This window comes from Solanum pennellii, chromosome 10, assembly GCF_001406875.1.
Source record: "Solanum pennellii chromosome 10, SPENNV200".
NCBI classification, from domain to species: Eukaryota; Viridiplantae; Streptophyta; class Magnoliopsida; order Solanales; family Solanaceae; genus Solanum; species Solanum pennellii.
The window spans coordinates 77,084,363-77,106,476 of NC_028646.1; the positions used below are offsets into that span (position 1 = coordinate 77,084,363).

At 31.2% G+C, this 22,114-nt stretch overlaps 3 protein-coding genes across 8 annotated transcripts; 1 reads left to right on the forward strand and 2 right to left on the reverse strand.

Moving 5' to 3' along the window:
- Positions 1-5,569: 5,569 nt before the first annotated feature.
- LOC107032180 (putative H/ACA ribonucleoprotein complex subunit 1-like protein 1) lies at positions 5,570-7,576 on the forward strand. Its single transcript, XM_015233763.2, has 4 exons — positions 5,570-5,770; positions 6,061-6,209; positions 6,816-6,931; positions 7,268-7,576. The coding sequence occupies exons 1-4, from the start codon at positions 5,629-5,631 to the stop codon at positions 7,443-7,445; spliced, it is 585 nt and encodes a 194-aa protein (XP_015089249.1). The 5' UTR covers positions 5,570-5,628; the 3' UTR covers positions 7,446-7,576.
- Positions 7,577-7,855: 279 nt separating this feature from the next.
- Positions 7,856-13,299, reverse strand: LOC107002763 (glutamate dehydrogenase). 6 transcript variants are annotated; one of them, XM_015200924.2, is made up of 10 exons: positions 13,225-13,299; positions 11,059-11,186; positions 10,226-10,339; positions 9,766-9,987; positions 9,601-9,675; positions 9,350-9,466; positions 8,900-9,150; positions 8,736-8,811; positions 8,433-8,519; positions 7,856-8,322 (listed from the first exon to the last, which is right to left on the reverse strand). In XM_015200924.2, exons 2-10 carry the CDS (start codon positions 11,164-11,166, stop codon positions 8,137-8,139), a joined length of 1,236 nt encoding a protein of 411 aa, XP_015056410.1. In that variant the 5' UTR covers positions 11,167-11,186; positions 13,225-13,299; the 3' UTR covers positions 7,856-8,136. The 6 variants fall into 6 exon arrangements, with proteins under 6 accessions (XP_015056410.1, XP_015056411.1, XP_015056409.1 ...); XM_015200925.2 differs by having other exon boundaries at positions 13,235-13,295; XM_015200923.2 differs by lacking the exon at positions 13,225-13,299 and adding an exon at positions 11,439-11,575.
- A 3,167-nt stretch (positions 13,300-16,466) lies between these two features.
- Positions 16,467-21,268, reverse strand: LOC107031990 (dnaJ homolog subfamily C member 18). The gene is made up of 4 exons (XM_015233531.2): positions 21,120-21,268; positions 20,058-20,349; positions 18,779-18,847; positions 16,467-17,261 (listed from the first exon to the last, which is right to left on the reverse strand). Exons 2-4 carry the CDS (start codon positions 20,295-20,297, stop codon positions 16,647-16,649), a joined length of 924 nt encoding a protein of 307 aa, XP_015089017.1. The 5' UTR covers positions 20,298-20,349; positions 21,120-21,268; the 3' UTR covers positions 16,467-16,646.
- Between the last annotated feature and the right edge of the window lie 846 nt (positions 21,269-22,114).

A 22,114-nucleotide genomic window follows, 5' to 3' on the forward strand; every position in this document is an offset into this window, starting at 1 on the left:
TAAAAAATGGGAAGAGTAGCAAGAAAGAAAAAGGAAAAAAATATATTCTTTTAAGCATGCAATAATCATGATAATGAAGCATTTCAAAATTGGTGTCTTATTGTTATCCATAATTAAAGTGACTAATAAAAAGTACTTTCTTAACGTGCAACTAATCTCATCTTCTTGTTAGCTTCCTAAAAAAAAAGTCTTGGCTACATACTAGCTAGTATTAATTTATTGTCCAAATATTTATATTATTCAACTACTTTACTACGAAAAAAACGTCTCAAAATTTGGCTCAAAGCCAATTTTTGATAAATGTCAATCGAAAAATAACAATTTTCTGATAGTGAAATATGCTACTCACAGACGTTTTTGGTTGAATGTACCATCAGTCTTAAGACTTGATAGTATAGTCATATATGACACTTTATCTGACCTAGCTAATTACTATATGAGAGAGCCAAATTGTTTAAGGAAGCTTGACGACTGATGAAACATATCGAAGAAACATGTCCATCGAAGCAGGGTGACGAGTTAGAGTTAGAGGAATACTAGGATTAGACTACTAAATTCTAAGTTATGTACGACTAAGCTACTGAGTCGACAAGAATAAGATATTTGACTTGTAATACAATATTACTCATTTAATTATGTGTTATAGTAGGATTCCTAGTATAACTAGAATAAAACTTTCTCCTATATAAGGAGCTTCTAACTCAACATTATAATTATAAATATATCATTGATTTCTCCATACACTCTAACTCGTTAGCCTGCTTCGATGGCCTGTTCCTTTGACATGTTCCATCAGTCGACAAGCTTCCTTCAATATAAACGAGTCTTTTTATAATTGTGTTTCGTTTAATTAAACACTTTTTTTAATATATTAAATTGTTAAGTATTGTGATTTATACAATATTTTTTATATAATTTTTAAATAAATAAAAATCATTTCACATAACTATTTTTAGATTACAATGTCACCTCGTAAGTCGAATCAAACCAAATAGCATATGTAGCAATGCCAAAAAATGAGTTGTATAATATTAGGCTTTTGAATCAATCAAATGAAAATGACTTGACATTTCTCTCGTTTTATTTGACTATAATTTTTGTTTTATGTTAATCTCAAGTCCAAAACTTGATAGTTAAGTTCTACTTAATTAGTAGAGCATATATTATCCACATAATTCTTATCCCTATAATAAAAAGCAAAACACTTGACAAGAAAAAAAAAGGGTCTAATCAATCCTTGTTATAAACCAATTATAAATTTAGTGTGTTAATTAGTCACTACTCACTAAGCCCACTAATTAATGGTAGTCACATTGACATTATTTAATTTTCAATTAATTAGATGACTTTCGTTTTCTTAATAATTTTTTGCTATTTAAACATTGTAAAACAAGCTGGAATAATTAGTTAATTATTCACATATATCAAGATCACTTATTTAAAATAACTGTGACAAGTTTAACTTCGGGTACATTTCGTCACCAAAAATCTATGTGAAAAGACTATCCTGATTTTTTTATATTTACAAGGGATAAGGTATAAATATTTATAGGTTAATGATCAAAATTTCAGATATGTATCTTAACTAAATTAATGTAATATTATTTCTGAATTTTTTTTTAAAATTTTGTACATCTTTTTTACTTGTATGATATTCAAATAACTCTCACGTGTCTCAACTGCATGAATTAATGGAGTGTACCACATAAGTCAAAAGAATGTACATAATTACAAAAAAATGAAATTAGGAATAATATCATCTTAATTTAGTTAAAACGTGTCTATAGAATTTCATCAAATAATCTATTGGATATTTGTGCCTTATCACATTATCCCTATTTTTAATGATAGTATTCACATTAATTTACTTTTCTCTTATTTAATTTTATTATATTTTAATTTCTACTTAAATCGAAAGCTTATTAAAAATAATATCTCCATTTTCATAAGTATCAAGAGATTCCACTTTATTCTTATTATATTTATTAAATATGGTAATATAGATAGTAAGCAAAATTAAAATAAAAAATAAAAAATAATGATAATTTTTTCACTTTTAACACGAAATATTTTTGCACATTCCAATAAATCCTTGAAATTTCATAAAATCTTTATGCTATAATCCCTTCATTTTATATTAATTAAATTTTTAAAATAATTTTTATTTTCTAAATTAACTTAATTGTTCAGATTTTGAAATTATTTTTAAAATGTTTTTTTAATTTTATCTTTTATTTAAATTTTAAATATGATGACTTCAATAAGTTTAATAATATTTAATAAAATTAAAATAAAATATATTTAATTTATATATTAATTTAATTTTCTTAAAGAACGAAAAACACCAAAAAAATTTAATTAATATGAAATAGTGAATTGGTCATTTATCCTGCACGCACGAAGCATATTATTATGATTTAAAAAAATCTTTGATGAATTTATTGGGAACTGTGCAATTGTGCTTATGCACGTATCATCGAGATATTTGTTCTTGTTTGGTAGTTATTGTTTGCTGCACAGTCACAATTTTTACTATTTAGGAAAATGCACGAGTATTTTTTTAATCTATTCTTGAAATTTTAGAGACATATTTATATTATATTAAGGTTCTATTACCTTCTGAACTTATTTTATAAGTAATTTTTTAACTTTTTTTTACATGGCATTAACTTAGAAAAAAAAAGTCAATCAGTGTTAGGCCACAATATAGTATCATCTAGACTGAAAAGGGTAGAAAATATTAATAAAATAAATTTAGGGAGGTAATAGTACCTTAATATAGTATAAATGTGGCTCTGAGATTTCGGACATAGATTGAGAGATACTTATACATTATCCTAATAATATAAAATATAAATAAGTATAATTATCAAAAATATGATATTTATTATATATATATAAATTATTTCTACCATCTATAATTATATAAAATCGTATAATTTTTATTTTAATCCCTCAATCTTATTTGATTCCGCGATAGATAAAAACATTAGGGCAAGGAAATATGGGCAGACACTATTGGGATGTCAACCCTGCGAGCCGACAGTTAATAGACACTGTATTTTGAGCCCACGTTTGGTATGTTGTGCTTCGCTGTCCTACATTGCACAAAAACTATATGGTAAATATTAGTAAATACTTTGATATTTATATTTAATTTAATATAAATATTGAATATCAATAAAATAAATATGGAAATTGTTTAAAATTATATAAGGAGATAATATTTATCATTAATTCATTTACGATTTGTGGAAAATTTGATATTCATCATTATATATTTATATTTATAATTAAAGCGTGAACAATAAAATATGAGATTATCTAACATTAAATGAGACCAATATAATTCATAATTGAGAGAGAATGAGAATCATCCAAACAATATAAAGAAACGAAAACTCTTATTCATAATTGATGTAAGAAATCTAACACGCTTCAAATTAAAGTCTGATATCCTTCGTTCTACGTATATAGAAGGAAGTATTACTCTCTATACATACATATCATAATTTGATCATCTATAACGAAAATATTTTACAATTTATTTGCTCTACTTGAATCTTTCTCTATCCAATATTACATTTAAAATAAGTAATAAATTGTAGATTTTTTAACACTAAATGTCCTGTAACATTTATGAAGTCCTAACAATAATATATTATTTGTGAATTAATTTCACAAATAATAGATGAACCTTTTGAAAGATAGTAAAGTTGTTTCTGCTAGTAAAAAAAAATAATTCAGTATTTCAGTAGGTACAGAAGTTCATATTTAACACATTACAACTGTCCAATAATAAATTTATCTATCCATCTTATTTAATTTCTCTATGTCTGTTGAAGATAGGACTATTCTGACTTTGCTGAGTTGTTCTTCATCAAACTTATTCAACAAATCTAGGCTACCAATACTTTTTTTTAAAAAAAATATTCATCAAATAAATTCCATGAAAATCATGAGATATTGAAACAAATAAATAATTAAAATTTTGGAGGATTCTAGGAAGAGGGGTCATGTACTCATGTTTCATTATTTTTGTAAGGAAGCAGTACAATATATAGATATTTTAATTAATTTTGACAGCTAAGGGAAAATGTATCTTGTATTCTTATAGAATGTTGTGAATTATTATTAAGCGAACGCTCATGGAACTCGTTAGCGCGTCTCGATGCATTTTAATGTATTTTGATCTAAGACTCGCTCAGAAAACGTCTTTGAACATGATTCTGTTAAAAAATTACAAAAGTCCACATCGGTGGTTAATGAGATGGGTGGACTCTTTATAAGGCTTGAAAAATCCTTATCTCTTTGAGTTAACTTTTGAGGTGTGAGTTAGGCCTAAGACCTAATTCAACATGGTACCAGAGCAGGGTCCGTCTCACTGGATGTTGGGACCCCCAAATGCTAAGCATAGGTGGTCAATGAGATGGGTGTAACTCTCAGATTGATGGTTAATGAGATGGATAGACGCCTATGAGGCTTGGACAATCCTCTAATATTTCGTCGGTGTTAAGGAATGACAAAAGTCTCACATCGCTATGAGGCTTGGACAATCCTCTAATATTTCGTCGGTGTTAAGGAATGACAAAAGTCTCACATCGCTATGAGGCTTGGACAATCCTCTAATATTCCGTTGGTCAAAGAAAGACAAAAGTCTCACATCGCTATGAGGCTTGGACAATCCTCTAATATTTCGTCGATCTTAAAAGAATGACAAAAGTCACACATCGCTATAAGACTTGGACAATCCTTTAATATTTCGTCTGTGTTAAAGAGAATTATTTACCCAACATTTTAAAATCAAGCATACCAAACTAACTAGTTTGATTGATTGGGTTGGGCTGGGTTATGCATAACCGATGAAGATTTTGAGACGAACTTATGTTTAGACTTTAGTATTTGAGGCCCAAGAGTGCTTCAATTACAAGCCCATTACTTTAAACAAGTGAACTATAGCCCAACTACTGAGAGCCCAACTACTGAGAGCCCAAATTGAAAACTAAGCCTCCATCCCTTTTGGACTGGTTTATAAATTTAAAGCCCAAAATGAAAGAGCATAGACTTTTCTTACACTTATGCCCCTATGTTGTGTTTGTCAATAGTTTTTAGTTATCTCTAAACCAAACTATTATTTTTCACAAAAATCAACCCATTTAAAGAGTAAAAAATTAAAAATCAATTTATTTGAAGAACAAATCATGCAATTAAACTGTTCTCATAAAGAATTTTTATGCCAATTATATATCTTTTTATTAACAATTGAGTGAATTCGATAAAATAAAACTAGAAGCACATACAATCAACATAACATACACATTGAAATCTCACGAGCGAAATACAAGGAAGGAAAAATATATGCAAACCTCAACAAATTCAAGTATAAAGAAAGAGGCAGTAAATTTTTTTTATAAGAAGTAACATTTAAGTAGTTTACAAAGAAGCAAAACAACAATAAAATAGTACTTATAATTAATATTATATATAAAAAAAAAATTCAAATAATTGGAAAAGAAAATAGTAAATGACTAGGGTCAAAATTGGAAGAATAAAATACTTGTCTCCTTGTTAAAACCCCCTAAAACCCTAAACCCATTTTCATCAAGGCCGCTAAAAGAGTATTGAAGCATGAGACCTCCAAGAGGACGTGGTGGTGGCGGATTTAGGGGCGGCAGGGATGGCGGCGGCCGTGGTTTCCGAGGCGGCGGCGGAGGACGTGGCGGTGGCCGGTTTCCTCCTCGAGATGAAGGTCCCCCTTCTGAAGTCGTAGGTATGTAGTGTAGATGTTCGATGAGCTTCGGCTTTATTCGTCTGTTTACTTTTTCATATTTTGAATCGTTAATGAAATTTCTAGTTCCGCCGCTTAAAATTAAAATTGATACCGAAGAACACTCTGCCTTTATAATGAAATATTGTTATAGACATGTCTGATTATATAAGCTATTATCTAAGTTGCTCAGACTCTCCTAAATTGTTGTCATATACACCTGTCGATATTTTTTGAAGAGTTCGAGCAACATAGGTTATCATGATATGGTTTTGATTGGTAATATTTTGCAGAGGTGTCTTCTTTTATGCACGCATGTGAAGGAGATGCAGTGACAAAGCTGACAAATGAAAAAATCCCTTATTTTAATGCACCAATTTATCTACAGAACAAGACACAGATTGGGAAAGTTGATGAGATTTTTGGTCCTATTAATGAATCCGTAAGTAATCTCGTTTTGTGCTTTGATTTTGCTTACGGTTTACTGATGCTATATGTAGCTTTTAATTGTTGTTGTGGTTTTTTTTTTATTAAGATGCTGGAAGGGGATTTAAGGTACTTTTGACTTATATATTGGTGTTAGTGGAAGAAATGTTTAAAATAAATGGTTGAAAAGTTAAGTTGATAGAGAAATCATCTCATTCTTTTAAAATTGAATCTTTAATGAATTTGAAAGCTTTGGAAGTTGTGCAGTTGTACAAAAGTGAAATAATGTCAAATGTTTTGGAACATTACAAAAGGTGTTACTCGTTTTTTTTCTTCGACATGTTTTCTAGAGTTCAAGAGAAAACATTGAAATGATATTCTTGTGGAAAAGAAAGGAAAGTTGTTACCTTTTTAGCTCAATAGGGAGCTGTAACTAGAGAGACTTGCTTCGTGGTGATCTCAACTTGTTTCTTGACGTGGACAATAGAATCAGGAACTCATGGTTGGAGAACCTGGATAAAGAAAGTTGGGGACTGTTGGTCCTTACTTCTTACTTCATTTGGGGTCGAATTGGTTACTTTTAAATGCTGAAAGTAATGATATTTGGTTATGATTTATGCAGCTTTTTTCGATTAAGATGATGGAGGGAATCATTGCAACTTCATATTCAGCTGGAGATAAGTTTTACATTGACCCAGCTAAGCTTTTGCCACTGGCCAGATTTCTTCCACAGCCCAAGTATGTTTTCTTGCTTTACTTCATGCTTCGTTTCTCTGGATATTCTTGAATGCCTCATGAGCTATGCTATTGAGTGACAATGACAATGGTTTATGTTCAAGAACAACTTGTAAAAGATAAGTAAGACTTTCAGACGTTTATGTAGTAGAATGGCCTAAGGGGGTACCTTGATGATGCCGAGAGGAGATGCAACTTGTATAGTTTTCGGAATCAAATGCTTTACAAATACGGTGTTGTGATTCCAAATAGCCGTGCACCTCCTGGGATGTTCCATATTGTTCTTGCTTTTTGATATCTATGATCAATTGCTAAACAATTTTGTGTTCTCTGTTTCAGGGGAGCACAACAAGCTTTTAGAGGCGGTGGACGAGGTGGAGGAAGAGGTGGTAGAGGTGGACGTGGAGGCGGTGGTGGTTTTCGTGGAGCTAGAGGTGGAGGTGGTGGTTTTCGTGGGGGTAGAGGACCTCCCCGAGGTGGACGTGGAGGCGGTTTTAGGGGTAGAGGGAGATTTTAAAAAGAAATATGATGTACTTCTGATTATCTCTATTTTGATTTGTAATTCTGAATGCTGTGAGAACTCAATTGAGAGAATGTTATCATTAGTTCCTTTTCGATGTTAATGAAATTAGCTCTCCTTTATCTTCATCTTGAACTAATTTAGACAGTAGTTTCGCATCATAATTTAAAGGCCAACTATTTAATTAATGGCATTATCTATTTGTTCTTGTTGAGTCTTGGTTTGTATTTTGTGTTTGGTCTTTTATGGAATAATTTGTTTCATGATCTAAAGAAGCAATTGTGACACAATTAGCTAATTGTTTTTAATTAAGTTTTAAATAAGTTAATTCAGTCCTTTTAATAAGATGTGTGTGTGCATCCAACACAAAATGCAGACACAATAATATTCAGAGAGTTAAAGACAAGTACACAATAAACTAGTTTAACTGATAAATATGGCAAAGTGCCTCTTTCAATGTATTGTATTAGGCGTACTATTTAGAAGACACTTTGTCCATGGGCAGAACTTACAGTTCACAAGATTTAGAAAGAAAAAAAGAAACGGAAAACTGGGGTCCAAGCCAGTAAACATCAAAATGGATAAAGTTCTGCCAAAATATGTTGAATGCAGAAAAATAATGTGGAGAACTCCATGCTTTTCATAGTTTTATTTTTGAGAAAGAAAAAAGCCATCACAGGCCTCATTCTTACGCCTCCCATCCTCGAAGAACGGTTGCTCTAGCTACACGGTTAACACCTAAGGTGAAGGCGCCCATTCGGAGGTCACAGTTGTGAGTCTTGCACATTTCCTTGACATCTTTAAAACCTCTTGTCATGTATGTCTTCAACTCATCATTCACTTTTTTCTCATCCCACATAAAGCCTTGGATGTTCTAGCATTACAGAATTGATCGAAAAAGTTGATTAGCTAACTGACTAATATGAGCTCTTGGAAGTTTAACATGTTCTTTTAAAGCATAACAGAGAAGACTGTGTATTGTACCTGGACCCACTCAAAATAACTGACGGTGACACCACCCGAGTTAGCATAAATATCCGGTAGGATGGTAACTCCTTTCTTTGACAAAATCTGCAGAGGATTAGAGAATTAGTTAAGATGCTGCAGGTGTCTTGTGTGTCTAAAATGACTATTACAGTAGCTTATACGTCGTTTTTTAGCTTTTGCTTAGGACGCAGACCTAGAGGCTGTTTCCAAAGGACCCTCAAAGTCAAACAAATCGAGGTAGTTATGAAAAGGAAAAACGCCAAGCAACTAATAAGGAAAGGAAAGAATTATTGCACTGACCTCATCAGCTTCTGGATCAGTTGGATGGTTAGCAGCCTCAATAATATATTTGGCTTTGATTTCATTTGCATTATCCCTACAAAGAATAATTCAAAGATATCACAAATATGAAACAGAAAGGCTTTTCGATAACTAGTAGTTCTATGCAAAATCATGAAACCTACTTGTTGATTACTCCACCGAGGGCAGCTGGGATAAGAACATCACAGTCTTCTACCAGTATTGAATTTGCATCAATTGGATGTGCATCATGGAAACCTTTAACTCCACGAGTTTCCTTCACGTGTTTGAATAGGCTTTCTATGTCGATTCCCTTCTCATTCTTTATGGCACCAGTTATGTCACTTACTGCTACAACTTTCCCACCTTGCTCATGGATGAGTTTTGCAGCCCAGGAACCAACATTACCAAATCCCTGAGATGAAGAAAACAATTATCAAAATTCGCCTGCTCGTCCACAGATAACTAACAACAAAACATTCTCAACCAATCTATCTGACAGCCTAGATGTAGTCGTTATTTAAAACAAAAATGTGTGCTTTTGTTATGGACTTTATCCATGCTTGGATATTGAATCATCGTAGAATAAATTTGAATATTTTGACTGTGCTAACCTGTATAACAAAACGCTGACCAGCAACACTCTTCCCATGCTCATTAAGCAGGGCTTCTGTAGCAAAGAGAGCACCCCTTCCAGTAGCTGCATCTCTGCCTAGAGATCCACCGAGATCCTGTCATAAAGTATTATATTATACTCCTCTCCTGAGCTCAAATTAACAAATAATTCACCGAAATAGATAATGAAGTCATTTCCTCTTCAAACTTTGTGCATAATCTAATCTAGGATATTTTCGGGCATACTTACAACAGGTTTTCCAGTTACCACAGCAGGTGAATAACCATGAAATTTTGAGTACTCGTCTAGAATCCATGCCATTGTCTGCACAAAGCAATTAACAGTCCAGTTAGATGAATGACATTTTTTCCATCAACTGAAATGCTAAGCCCCTGAAATTAATTTTCCACATACCTGAGGATTTGTTCCCATATCTGGTGCAGGAACATCGGTGTGAATTCCAATTAGGTCATGTATTTTTTGAGTAAATACTCGAGTAAGTCGTTCCAACTCAGAGATACTCAGGTCACTAGGACTACATCCTATGCCTCCTTTAGCCCCACCATATGGTATATTGGCGACCGCTGTCTTCCATGTCATTAGCTGTGCTAATGCATTCACCTCATCTGGATCAACCTACATAAAACACCAAAAAATGACCATAAATCATATGCTACATCAGTCAACTATATATGTTGCTAGGAACCTCTAAAAATGTCATTGCACCAGTGTAAAATCCTCCTAAAAAGAGTAACTTTAGGACGACTTGACAGGCGAGGCTGCATCTTTAAGGATCCAAGCAACATAGTCTATATACTATTTGTGTTACAAACAGCATAATGAGTAATAATCTATCATAGATAAGAAAAACAACCTCCGGATGGTATCTGATTCCGCCTTTCATAGGCCCTCGTGCATTGTCGTGTTGTACCCTGAATCCAACAAAAGATGCCAATGTGCCATCATCCTTCGGTATAGTACACTCCACCTATAAATTTTGCACAAATCAGTCTATTTTCTTTAATAAAACTGAAAAAAGACACACACACACACACCAATAAATCTGTCCGCTAAGCACAATAATCTAACCACCTATAAAAACACAAGCCGGATTCTGAAAAATCCATTACAAGTCTCAAAAGTTCAACTCAAACTCAGTAATGCTAAACACGAAAACCAAAATCATGTTGCTCGGACTCTTTAAAAAAAGTCAACAGGTGCACATCAGATCCTCCAAAAGAACTGAATTTTAGAATAATCCAATATAGCTGCAGCGACATTTTTGAAGAATCCGAGCAACATAGGAAACCAGAACAAACTTCTGTTTACTTCCCAAATTGGACACACAAACTACAACTTTGCATCAAAGGTTGAAGCCCCTTTTCATCAAAACATAATTAGGCAAAACATGATCTTTGACCCAGTTTCAAGATCCCAGCACCCAAACCAATGGGGAAGGGGGGGGGGTATCTTCAATTTTAAGAACCCCTATTTTACATCCCCAAACAAAAAAGAACCCCTTTTTCACACCCCAAACAAAAAAAGAACCCCCTTCTACACCCAACAGATCATTTTTAAAAAAAAAAAAAAGAGCAAAAAAGAACCCCCTTTTTGCACCCAAACAAATTTAAAAAGAACAACTTTTTGCACCCAAAAAGATCAATTTTTTATCATCTTGATGACTACAGACAGAGAAAATAAAATTACCTTAATTTCTCTGAAAGGGATTAGCAGACTTTGTTCCAACTTTGAGTCTAAACCAAGAAGCCTAGCTGCCAGCTTAAAATTTCTATTAGTTGCTGCTAAAGCATTCATGTTTTCTCCAAAAAGAGTACCTAAAAATTATCAAAAAATATCAAAATTAAGGAGAAAAAAAGAATCAAAATCAATCAAAGATCAGATTTTTAACAAGAAAAAAAGGGTCAATCAAGAAGTATTTATACTTGATTTTTTCAGCTAGATCTCAGTAGATATAAATATTTATTTAATTTTCCATGTGGAAAAAATGGACAGCTTATTACTACTATAATTTTCAAACATTTGTGTCATCAGCACGTCTTAATCCTTATCCAATTTTTTTTTCTTACCAAAAAAATTAATAATCAAGAAGTCGAATAATCAGAGGCTGCAGCAAATTGATCAAGAAAAAATATTGAACATGCAGAATTATAATATAATTAGGCTAATATATATAGTTTATAATACTGAATTTGTCAGCATGATTATCTGCCCACCGTCAACTATTAATTAAAAAAAGTAATACAACATGCACATTGAGTAATGACTCCTCTTCCATTTTTGCATTTTCGAGTCTTTTTCCTTTTCTCCACTACAATGATTGACTTTCTTTATATGAAAGGCGATATCAGTATAATTTAACGTGTTATAAAAAAAATTATATATATTTAATTATATTTTTGACTTGTTATAATGTATTACTATTTAATATAACAATAACATCTATATATTTGTTGTGAGATCTAAAAAAAACTAATATGTATACCGTTTCGTTTTTATATAAATATATTATTTTATTATTATGTGAATACTAATTAAATTAAGTTAGTTATAGTTATCTTTTAAAGTATTTGATTGTGTAAATTTTATTTATTTAATTTTATAGATTGATGATGTATACTTTATAGTATTTTGAATCGTTTATACTCTCTCTGTCTCTATTTAGTCGTCCACTTTAAAAGTGGCACACATATTTAGGCATCAATTATTATTATTATAGTTTAGTTACAATTTTATTCTTAACTTAAAAGATTATGCAACTCCCCTAGTATAATAAATGTATTTTCTGGTTTCAAAAAGCATACATTACAACTTAATAGTATTAGAAATTTTCTAGAACTAAATAAGGATATATTAGAAAAAAATTATTGTCCTTTTTTGATTTATTAAAATAGACAAGTAAATAAGAACAAATATAAAAGAAAATATTTATTTTATGTTAACAAACTAAAAGAAATAGGATTTTTAGTGACACACTCTAAAAAGTGTTGGTTAATGTTACCTTTTCTATTTCACTTTATTAAGTGGTCTTCTTTTTTCCTTGTTAGATGACACTACGAAATAAGATGACGATTTTATTATTCTTAGTTTCTATCAATTTATGTTGATGTTAAAGATTTATTTTATTATGCCTAAAAAGGAGAGAATAAAGGAATATTAGTCGTTTATTTTTCTCAAAACTTTGTTATACGAGTTATATAACTAATTATTGTTTTTCATTTTTGTATTATTATATTAGGTTTTTAGTGAATAGATAAACTTATCTATTATTGTAGGACAATTCAAATTTGAGTTTCTAAATGAACCCTACACCAATTGAGTACACAATTTTTAGGTTTCAAATGGAAACTAAATTTGACCCCAAAATAAAGGAGAAGCCATTTCAAACTTGAAGTATATATGGTTATAAGGGGGCAATAGAAAGAACATGTTTTATGTAATAATTTAAAATACAACATGTATAGGGTAAAGCTAAAAATAAAAAATAAAAAGTTCTTTGTGCTTTTTCTTTATTTATCCCTTTTCTTATATTAATCTTATTATAATTATCTATACGTATGTTCTGACAGTGTAAATTATAATGTGTTTTAGTAAGTAACTTGGTAAATTCTTTTTTTTTTTGGCTATTTATGAAAAATTATTTAATTAATTTTTTTTTAAAAAAAACTAGATGACATGATAATAAATATATACATCATAATCATTCCTACATTGGACAAGAAAAAAAAGCATAAATAAAGGAATTAAGCATCACATATATTTTTGGAAAGTATAGATAAATATGTTTATGAACTATCAAATCATGAAAACAAGAAATTAACTAATTAATTTGAATAAAAAATAATCAAGACCAACCTTAATGTACCTCAAAAAAGAAGAAGAGAAGACAAATGAATTATCCACTAGATATATGCAATTACTCCTTTTAAGTTCTAAACTCCAATTTGTATCAATTTATATCCATGAAAAAGAATAAATATAGAATCAGATTCATTATTATCCCATCACATTATTAATTCTATGAATGGATAGTGGCCAAAAATATTCACTTCATTATGTTATTTAATTATAAGATAAACACAACTTATAAATGTTATTCAGTAACGTGATGAAAATAATAATCCGATTCAATATAAGTTAGTTTATTTCCTCTCAAGGACTACCACTACATTAACAAAAATATCAATAAGCGACAATTAATCATCGCTAAATATATATATTTTTAGTGATAATTATCAGTTTTTATTTATGTCTCTAAAATCTTTAATAACATTGAATCTAATGATACTTAACTAATGTCGGTAAGACTTTAGCACTCTTTATTAATATCAATATTTACTGCCGCTAAAAATTATTTTTGTTATAGTATGCTTTTTTGAGGTGTGTGTAGGCATGGGGAGATTCATTAATTATATACAAATATTTAACCGTGAATCTTGTAACTAAAACAAGCTATAAATCTAATAATAAACTAGCTAAGAAAATTGAGAACCTCATAGTAATTAACACCCGACTCTATCTTTGAGGAGCAAAATTACTGTTTAAGATATAAATTTAATCGACTCAGTAACTTTCACACGCTCGTCTAATAACTTAATTATATTCTACATGAACATGTGCTCGTGTGTTATATATGACGTATTGATACTTATTATTCACATAATAAACTGATAACATCAGCATCAATACTATACTACATAAATTAAATTCATAGAAGAATATAGAGTTTCATCATCATATTCCATTAACACCCAAAAAAATAAAAATTGTTTCATAAAGAGGGAAAAATAAAAAGAATAATATCCCTATCAAACGTGGAACCAAATATCCTTTTGTCCTCAAGAATAACACTAATATTATGTGAATCCGATTCAATTCCCATATATATTTCACTTTTTTCATAAATATTAGCTATATACTTTGTTCATATAAAATTTTAATTATTATTAGTAATCTAGTGCAAAATAGTTAATTCCAGCTCTATGAGCTTGTTCACATTATCGATCTTAAATTTGAATTAAAGAGAAGGATTGTCAAAGGTCAATCATAAGCTACGAACATCTTACAATTACACTTATTATTGTTGTTTTTATTAATATTGGTTGTTCACGTTAGATTTAATATAACTATGTAAATTTTTATCATATTGAATCGTATAAATTTACCATAGCTAAGTAATTTCAAGAGGTGAGCATGCATGTTAATCAACCGTGTCAACGACAAACTAAACAATTAATATATGAATTTAATCATCCCCAACAAATAACAAGCAAAAAAACAAGAAAATATGAAATTAAAAAAGACAAAAATACCTTGAAAAAATTTCGAGCTTGAAATTGATTTGAGAATTTTTGTTTTCCAACCTTACAAAATTGTTTGTAATCACAACTTCACACACACACACACACAAAAAGACAATAAAACCTAAGGTACCAAATATAAATAGCTATTACAATTGGAAAATAATAATAATAATCTTAATTCTAACCAAGAAAGAAACAAATAAAAAAAGGAAAATAAGAAAAGTCCTTATTCGAAAAGGAAAATAATTATGGAACGTAAAAAAGTATATCACAAAAGCAACCTAAATATCTACCCTTCTAGAGAAACAAATAATAAACAAATAGTGACTACAACAACAACAAAAAAAAAATATTTAGCAAAGGAAAATCTAGTCCTTAAAAGTCTTAATCCAATTGTTAATTATTAAAATATTTTTTGGTTACTATAAATATATTTATAACGACTAAATTCATATATCTTCGTTAAAAAATGGTTTAAAGGTTGAGCTTTAATTTTAATTTTTTTTTGGTGCACTTATTGTAAGAGACATTGCTTTAAAAATACACCATTCACAATCAGAAGGGTCACCAATAATGAAGAAGTGTCCCTTTAACAGAATATAGTGAGTATTAGAGAGTGATTTTTTTTTATTTCTTCTTTTAACCCCTTTTTAGTTTTATAACTTTTATGCTAATAAAGATCAAAAAGTTGACCTTTATTATGAGTGGTTCCCGTTCTTTATATATAATTTTATCTTGTATTTCTGTAGTAGGCCTATTGAACCCCTGGTTTCCTAGGGTGGGAGATAGAAGCACAACTACGTTATAATATTATTTCTCAAATAGTGTATATATTATTAAATATATATGAAATAATAAGTTTAAAATCCAATTTATACTTGAAGTAATTATTTTAAAATTTCGAATAGATAAAATTAAAATTTTAATTCCGTCACTAAACACAAAAATAACTTCTACTTAAACAAGGGCTTTCTTTTTAGGTGATAGAAAACAAAATCTAACATAAATCACTCAACTCAATAATGTGAAGAAAGTAATATATTTGGAAATTTGGTGAACATTTATGTTAAGTTTTAGATTAGTAAAACAAAAACATATGTTTTAGGCCAATCAGAAGATGGGGATGTGACAAGAGATGAAAAAGATAGTTCCAATGGGAAGGGAATCTTGAGATGGAAATCCTCCTCAGAATCTATTAGATTCCATAAAAACAGCACATTATCCAATGAGGATTCCTTTTTTCCATTGGTTTTGGAGGTTGATTTTGTGCTACTCTAATGTTTTTTTTAGCATTTGATAGTACCCCACATCTAGAGTAAGAATTTATTCCCATTTTGTGTTAATGTAATATTAACGTTGTATTACGAAGATTCATCATGAATTAATAAATTTTATATTGATCGTTATTGTATCACAATCTTCTTTCTTTATCACGATTCAAGACTAATAATGTAAAATAATGAGGTAGAGAGAGGCTACCCCACTCCTTAACGATAAGATCTCCGTATACCTTACCCTCTCCAATCTCATTTATTGACTATACTACATATGTTGTTTTGCATCTTGACAATTGAATCGATACATGCCATCTCCTAACACAAGTGTCAGGTAATCTGTCCATCGAGGCTTAGGCAAATGGGGAACAAATCACCAATCTTTTTTGTGAATCCGTTGAGACTTGAACCTGAAATAACATGATTCTCGTTCCACTTGATTGTCCATTATAGGCCACAACCTCGGGTGCTTTAGAGAACTAATTAAATGGAAAATACAATTTAAGGACTTAGCAACTTATATTTCAATCTTGTTGTTTAAAGTTGAATATGAACAAGTTGTAGAACATATAAAAATTTGATTGTGCATTTACATTGAGAGACTATACTATATGAAATAGAACTAAAAGTTAATAGTGAGGCAAATTTACAGACAGAAAAAGTGGCATCTTCAGTAAGTAATCACTCTGTTGCAGATGCTTTAGCTAAGATCAACTTGTAACTTGATTGACATGTATAACAGTGTAAGAATGGCACCTTGTGGGAATGGAGCATATCTAGCAACATTGGATCCGACCCACACGGCTATAACCACCAACGCGACTACGCTACTGCTTGTTTTGCCACAAAGCCAACTTGCAAATGAAAGGCATAATGTAAGTAGAACACCACCTCTGCCTCCCAAAATCCATGCAACTAGGTAACCAATCTTGTATCCGGAGTCCAACTTCCGATCAAGCAAGGCCATGAGGCTACTAAATGTCAAAGATAGATGAATACCTATGGTGTTCATAAGGAATAAAGAGAGGAGGGCAGATCTGAGCACTTCCGCGAATGGACCTCTTTCTTCATCTAGAGTTTCTTCTTCAGACTCCTCGACTTCATCATAATAAGACGAGAAGTTTTCCCCTGTATGATACCTTTCCCAGTATCTCTCTCTTTGCATTTTTCGTCTGAGATCAGCCCACCTATAGGTCCTTATGCCATCGTCATATTCATAGTCGTATTCCCAATACCCCCCCGAAGGCCTGTCAGTATAATCCTGATGTTGAAGCGCCTGATCATACTGGTTTCTTGATGATTCATTAGATAATACCTGACAAAGCCAGACTCAGCCTTTATTACACAAAAACTTGTCATAAAAGCAAAAGTATTAACATTTGAGACAGCTAGCAGTGTCAAATATAAATGTATAAATTATGTAGCAATAATACTAAGCAACAGTTTATCCGCTAGGTGGCCTCTAGACAACAAATCATCAATTACTTGGTGCATCAGTTTGCGCTCCAGTTTAGAAATTTCCAGATATTTTCTTCCATATCCAAGCAATGAAAACACAATATGACAAAGAGAAATACAAAAAAAATAGTTGATCTGTGATCATTTTGGTGTTGTCAAAGGCCCGCTTAAGCCATGGCCCATGAAGGGAGGCACAAAACATGTTGAGCATTTCACCTTGCTTAGCGGGTGCTTCAGAGTCATTCTAACTTTTAAGACTCTATGACATATTTTTCCTCTGCCAATGAGCTAATCCTGAAGAGGCGACAAACATTTGATAATTCGCTTTCTCATAATTTCTTTGTCCATATATTTATACTCCCTCCGTCCGGTATTATTTGTCATGGTTTCTATTTTTAGAGTCAAACTATAAAAACATTGACTAACATTTTAAGATGTATTTTTCATCATATTAATATGCAAAAAATTGCAATTTATAGTACTTTTCATATAGTTTTAGAATATCTAATTTTTTGTTTAAAATAATTAATGTGATCTAATTTAACATTGAAACTTAGTCAAATTGACTTTCCAAAAGCACAACATGACAAACAATACCGGACGGAGGGAGTAATTATTAATCTTGGACTGCTCAGACATATTTGTCTCCATTTGCGACTTTCTTTATTAAAGCACACACTTCAAAAGTGTTTTCCGCTTAAAGCCCCAATGGACCTTAGACCTTTTTTATACTTTTTGCCTTTGATAACAGTATCTGCAATAGCTCACTATTGTGTGATAAACGGGTAACTGAAGCTATTACTTTGCCTGCAATATAATAGATACAAACTTCTTCCTTTTAAGCTATTTCTTAGGGTGCTTGTGATACCTAGTATCAGGAAAACTTTTAGACACTATTGTGAGATACTATATTAACATGAATTGCTACATCAATCTCATGCAGCGTTCAAAAGTTGATCATATCAGCATAGAGAATAGAAGTTACAGAACCAGTGGCTGGAAATTGTCAGTTTTAAAGCAGAGACATGACTACATACAATTCAAATTATGTATCTATCTCTTGGTGTGTGTGTGTGTGTATAAGAGAGAGAGAGAGAGAGAGAGAGAGAGAGGGAGGGAAGGAAGGAAGAACAGCATTACAGAAATATGTACAAACGGGAATGCTATGTAAGAATATTAGTATAAAAGATACCTACACAACATCCATTTTTCCCCTCTCCTACTCACCCAGTCCCCAGGCAAAGGTGCCAACCCACCTTTCTCACTCTCAAGAGGGTTTAAATGACAGTGTCAAATACACAATAGCTTAAATATGAATTCTAAGTTCAATATATAAGAGATAAATATACCGAAAGCCAAGAAGGAGTGACTCACATCATATGCATGATGGATTTTCTTGAAAATCTCATCAGCTCCTGATTCCTTGCTAACATCAGGATGATACTGCATTTATGATGTACAAACAATTATTTTGAGAATGAGGGTCAGTAACTTTTGAACGGGAAATTGATAGTATAAGACAACACTCCCCAAAAAAAGAAGATCACAAATGCAGGAAAGGGAACAGGGATTTCTTCACATCATTCGGAAAGAAACATGCACGCTAACTTGCCTGGAAAAGTTCCAATCTTTTAGAGAAGAACATTGTACTTGAGAACAGCATTGAAATGTAACCATACAAGAAGTCAATCCTTTTGTTAGCCAACAGAAGGTCAAGACAGTAGAGCCAACCATATTAACAACGGACATGAAATATAATTATTCGTGCCTTTTCACCCTGAATAAAACAATTCCATAGCTCCGCATTCTTAAAAAGATATTTTGGCAGATAAGCAAGACAAAGCAACAAGCACTATAACCTCATAGGACTGTTTGTCAATGGGAAACTCTGTTCAGAAGTAGGAGAAAAAGGAAGGCATTGGTTGAGGTGATATATTGTTCTTCTCCTCCTCGTGCTTGTATGACAGGTCAGGAAGTAACGGAAATACATCCTACTTTCTATCTCATTCCATATTAGATGTTAAGCCTTCACATGGTTTATTACTCCCACCATCCCAATTATGTGTCTTAATTACTGTCCTTTTTGGTTTGTCCCAAAAAGAGTGTCTCTTTCTATATTTAGTAAGTTTTTTCAATTCCAACATTCTACATGGCAAATTTAAAACCACCAGAATTTAAGGACTATACACATTTTTAATTTAAGACCACAAGACTCAAAAGTCTTTCTTTATTTCTTAAACTCCGTGCCTAGTCAAACTAAGACACTTAAATTGAGACGGAGTCGTACCACATTTATGCTTCAGAATTTTCTCATAATGATAATGCTTTACCCAATTAAAGGGTGACGCAATTCATCTCAAATTCTCACTCACGGTTGCATTAAATAATTCTCAGTTACAATCTTTTCTAAAAAGAAGAACTAGAATGATTCATCAATTAAATTATTATTATTTTCATTATTTCATTCGGTAACTAATTAGTATTGTCAAACAACAAAGGCAATTAAATAAAGCAACAAATATTGCTAGTCAGGTATCCAAATGTCAAAGGTTCAATTGTGTTATAATATCCAGTAACCACCTAAAATGCCTTCTTCTTTCCTTTTCCTTGTATATTTCTATGGAACATCTATGTCAAAAGGGTATGGTGGTACCTTGAGAGCAAGAAGACGATAGGCCTTTTTTATATCAACAGAAGAAGCATTGTGTGGAACACCAAGCACACTATAGTGGCTCTGCTGCCCACCACCAATAGCAGATGCTGAAACTTGGGTACGAGGATGAACAATACCTATGCGCTTGTTAGGCCACGCCCATGGTCCAAACGAAAAGTTCTGGTTGGAGCTACCACCTTTATCAATGGAAGTGGGAGCTAAAAAGAGATAGGTCTGCATGTTATAAACTGCTTTTTATTTAATCTTCCATCACTACCTTGAGTTGTGCTACCTGCGGAAATGGAAAAATACAAATACTCATTAAAAGAACACTTCTTAGAGCATCGTATTGGATAAATTGTTTACATCATATTTCCTTACAAATATGCATTCTTTATCTTACAACTAGCATAATGGTGTGTTAAGAATGCTTGTGAGATTCAAAAAGTTATCACTTTTAGCATCTCGGCAAAAATCCTCAGCTACGGGCTTATACAGGTTCAACCGAACCAAGTAGTTTTGGTTCAAATCCTGTATTTGTCTTAAAAATCCATAGAATACATAAACATTATTAATTTAGAACCCAATAACTTCAAAGAACTACAACAACAACAACAACATACCCAGTGTAATCCCACAAGATTGTATCTTGGTAGTGTAAGTGTATGCAAACCTTACCCCTCTCTCGTGGAGGTGGAGAAAAGAACAAAAACCCCGAATGCATAAAAATCAAATCTTGGCTCCGCCTCTGCTACCATCATCTAAGAGACAGTAATCATTCTTCTAATCCCCATTTCAAGGATAAACATAGACAGCAAATTCAAATTGCCGTTATAAAACCTAAAGGTCCTCATTTGTAATACTCAAAACTGTATAATTCAGTAGTAATTACAAGAAAGATGATAACTTTAACACAATTAACCAAAAAATTACAGAAAAACACAACTGAATTTCAGTAAAAAATAATTGGCAAATACCCAAATAAGTTTCAGACCCATAAATAAAGATACACAACATAATCAAAAATCAAATTCATAAAATAGAAAAAATAGCATAAATTACCCGTTGAAATATCAATCAGGTGAAAATTGAGAGAATAAAGAAACCCCAAAAGAGAAGAGACAGAACAGTAGTCTGATGAGCTAGATGAAAAAATTTTCTTTGGTCATAATAGGAAAAAATAATTTTAAAAAGATAAAATAAATAAATTAGAACGATTTTTTTTCTCTCCTTTTATTTATCGAAAAAAAAAACATATATTACTACCTTACAATATTATTAAAAACAAAAAGCATACGATATGGGATAGAATTGGTAGGGTAAGTAGTAAAAAATGATTATTAACTTGTAAGTAAGATAAGAGGTATTGTATTAAGTTGTCAATATAAAAAAAAATTTTATTAGGAGGGTCAAGAATATACGGTATGTCTGCGAGATAAAAGGATACATGTAACTTTTGTGTCTGTATTCTTTTGAGTTAACGAGACACAATAAATTAAACGTTAATTATAAAAGAGAAAATTTACTTTAGATAATCATATAAATTAAATATTAATTATAAAAGAGAGAATTTACCGTAGATAATCATATTTCTGTTATGTAGCATGTGAAATGACTGAAAGTAGATCTTTTTTAACATATAATGCAGGTTCAGAGTAAACTTATAGAAGAAAAAAAATCTAATGAAAAACTACTTTTACATTAGATTTAAAGATTACCTATTATTTTTATTGAGAATTCTTCATTTTCTTTCGTGTGATTTTTTTTGCTGCAAATTCAAAACTTGTGAAGACTTAGGGTGTGTTTGGTACGAAGAAAAATGTTTTCCATGGAAAATGTTTTTCTAGAAAATGTTTTCCTGGAAAACAAGTAGATTTTGGACTTATTTTCTCATGTTTGGTTGGTTAGTAGAAAATATTTTTCGGAAATAATTTCTAGTGTTTGATTTATGAATGAAAAATGTTTTTGAGAGACATATTTTATTTTTACTAGAGTAGAAAATAATTTATGAAATTGAAAATATTTTTTAAAAATAATTTTTATTTGGGGTGTTGGTG

Coding starts and splice junctions, on each gene's coding strand:
- LOC107032180 (XM_015233763.2), top strand. CDS start 5,629: ATGAGACCTCCAAGAGGACGTGGTGGTGGCGGATTTAGGGGCGGCAGG. Junction 6,210..6,815: donor TTGGTCCTATTAATGAATCC/GTAAGTAATCTC, acceptor TGATTTATGCAG/CTTTTTTCGATTAAGATGAT. Junction 6,932..7,267: donor AGATTTCTTCCACAGCCCAA/GTATGTTTTCTT, acceptor TCTCTGTTTCAG/GGGAGCACAACAAGCTTTTA.
- LOC107002763 (XM_015200924.2), bottom strand. CDS start 11,166: ATGAATGCTTTAGCAGCAACTAATAGAAATTTTAAGCTGGCAGCTAGG. Junction 10,340..11,058: donor TCCCTTTCAGAGAAATTAAG/GTAATTTTATTT, acceptor CAAAATTTATAG/GTGGAGTGTACTATACCGAA. Junction 9,151..9,349: donor GTCAGCGTTTTGTTATACAG/GTTAGCACAGTC, acceptor TCTTCATCTCAG/GGATTTGGTAATGTTGGTTC.
- LOC107031990 (XM_015233531.2), bottom strand. CDS start 20,297: ATGCAGACCTATCTCTTTTTAGCTCCCACTTCCATTGATAAAGGTGGT. Junction 18,848..20,057: donor ATCGTCTTCTTGCTCTCAAG/GTACCACCATAC, acceptor TCATAAATGCAG/TATCATCCTGATGTTAGCAA. Junction 17,262..18,778: donor AAATCCATCATGCATATGAT/GTGAGTCACTCC, acceptor TGGCTTTGTCAG/GTATTATCTAATGAATCATC.